Consider the following 954-nt stretch of genomic DNA (forward strand, 5'->3'; position numbering starts at 1 on the left):
TCTCTGCTAATGCTACTTTCAGCAGTGCTGCTGCTGCTGCTGCTCCTCCTCCTCCTCCTCCTCCTCTTTTCTTGTGCTCCTGCTCCTGCTCCGTGTACTTTGCCTCCTCCTTGTCTGCCTCCTCCTCCTTTTCTTTCTTCTCCCCTTCTCCTCCTCGTTCTTCTCTTCCTCCCGGTCTCTGTCTTGGTCCTTTTTCTCTCCCTCCTCTTCCTCTTCTTCTCCTCACGCGTCACCTGCAGGTCATGTCCGCGCTCTTCTGCGGATTCGTCGCCTCCTGTTCGACAGCCTGTGTGGCAGCGATCATGGCGTAGAGACGTGAAGCTGAGGAGGAGGAGGAGGAGGAGGAGGAGGGAGAGTAGAGGCAAGAGGAGGATGAGCAGCTCAAGTCATGAGACTTTATGCGAGAAGAGCATGGAGACGGGGAAATGAAACGACGGAGAGGGAGGAGGAGGAGGAGGAGGAGGAGGAGGAGGAGGAGGAGGAGGAGGAGGAGGAGGAGGAGGAGGAGGAGGAAGGGGCACGATTGTTCAAGTTCATAATATAGCAAACGATTAAACACATTCCTGCTCTCGCGTTATGTAGCCTGTTTGAACATGTCAGCAAGAGGGAGAGAGAGGAGAAAGAGAAGAAAGAGGAGGCAGGAAGGTGAGACGAGAAAAGAGGAGGACGAGGACGAGGACGAGGACGAGGACGAGGACCTTTCGAAGTCTTGCCAGCAGGACAGGACACGCAGGTGTCATGAGGGATCATGGTATAGGCTGAGTAGTCGCAGTTGCAGTTCGTCTCTCGCGCTGAGAGGATGAAGATGGAGGAGGATACGTTGAGCCCTACCCCCGCACCCCAGGGATCTTTGCCCTCCTGCTTGCTAGATTCACATGGAAGAAGAGGGAGAAGAGAAGGAGGAGGAGGTAGAGTAGTAGTAGTAGGAGGAGGAGGTAGAGGAGGAGGAGGAGG

The 954-nt window shown here is 55.1% G+C and overlaps 1 protein-coding gene across 1 annotated transcript in view; it reads right to left on the reverse strand.

Annotated features, from left to right (window-relative positions):
- Positions 1-551: 551 nt before the first annotated feature.
- The window catches only part of GUITHDRAFT_146158 (hypothetical protein), a gene marked incomplete at both ends in the record, with an annotated part of 6,567 nt that continues 6,164 nt past the window's right edge, over positions 552-954 (reverse strand). Inside the window, 2 exons of the mRNA XM_005822828.1 lie at positions 552-583; positions 699-858. Coding sequence (XP_005822885.1) covers positions 552-583; positions 699-858 — 192 coding nt within the window. The remainder of the gene's footprint in view (positions 584-698; positions 859-954) is intronic.

The sequence above is a fragment of the Guillardia theta genome (genome assembly GCF_000315625.1).
Source record: "Guillardia theta CCMP2712 unplaced genomic scaffold GUITHscaffold_118, whole genome shotgun sequence".
NCBI classification, from domain to species: Eukaryota; class Cryptophyceae; order Pyrenomonadales; family Geminigeraceae; genus Guillardia; species Guillardia theta.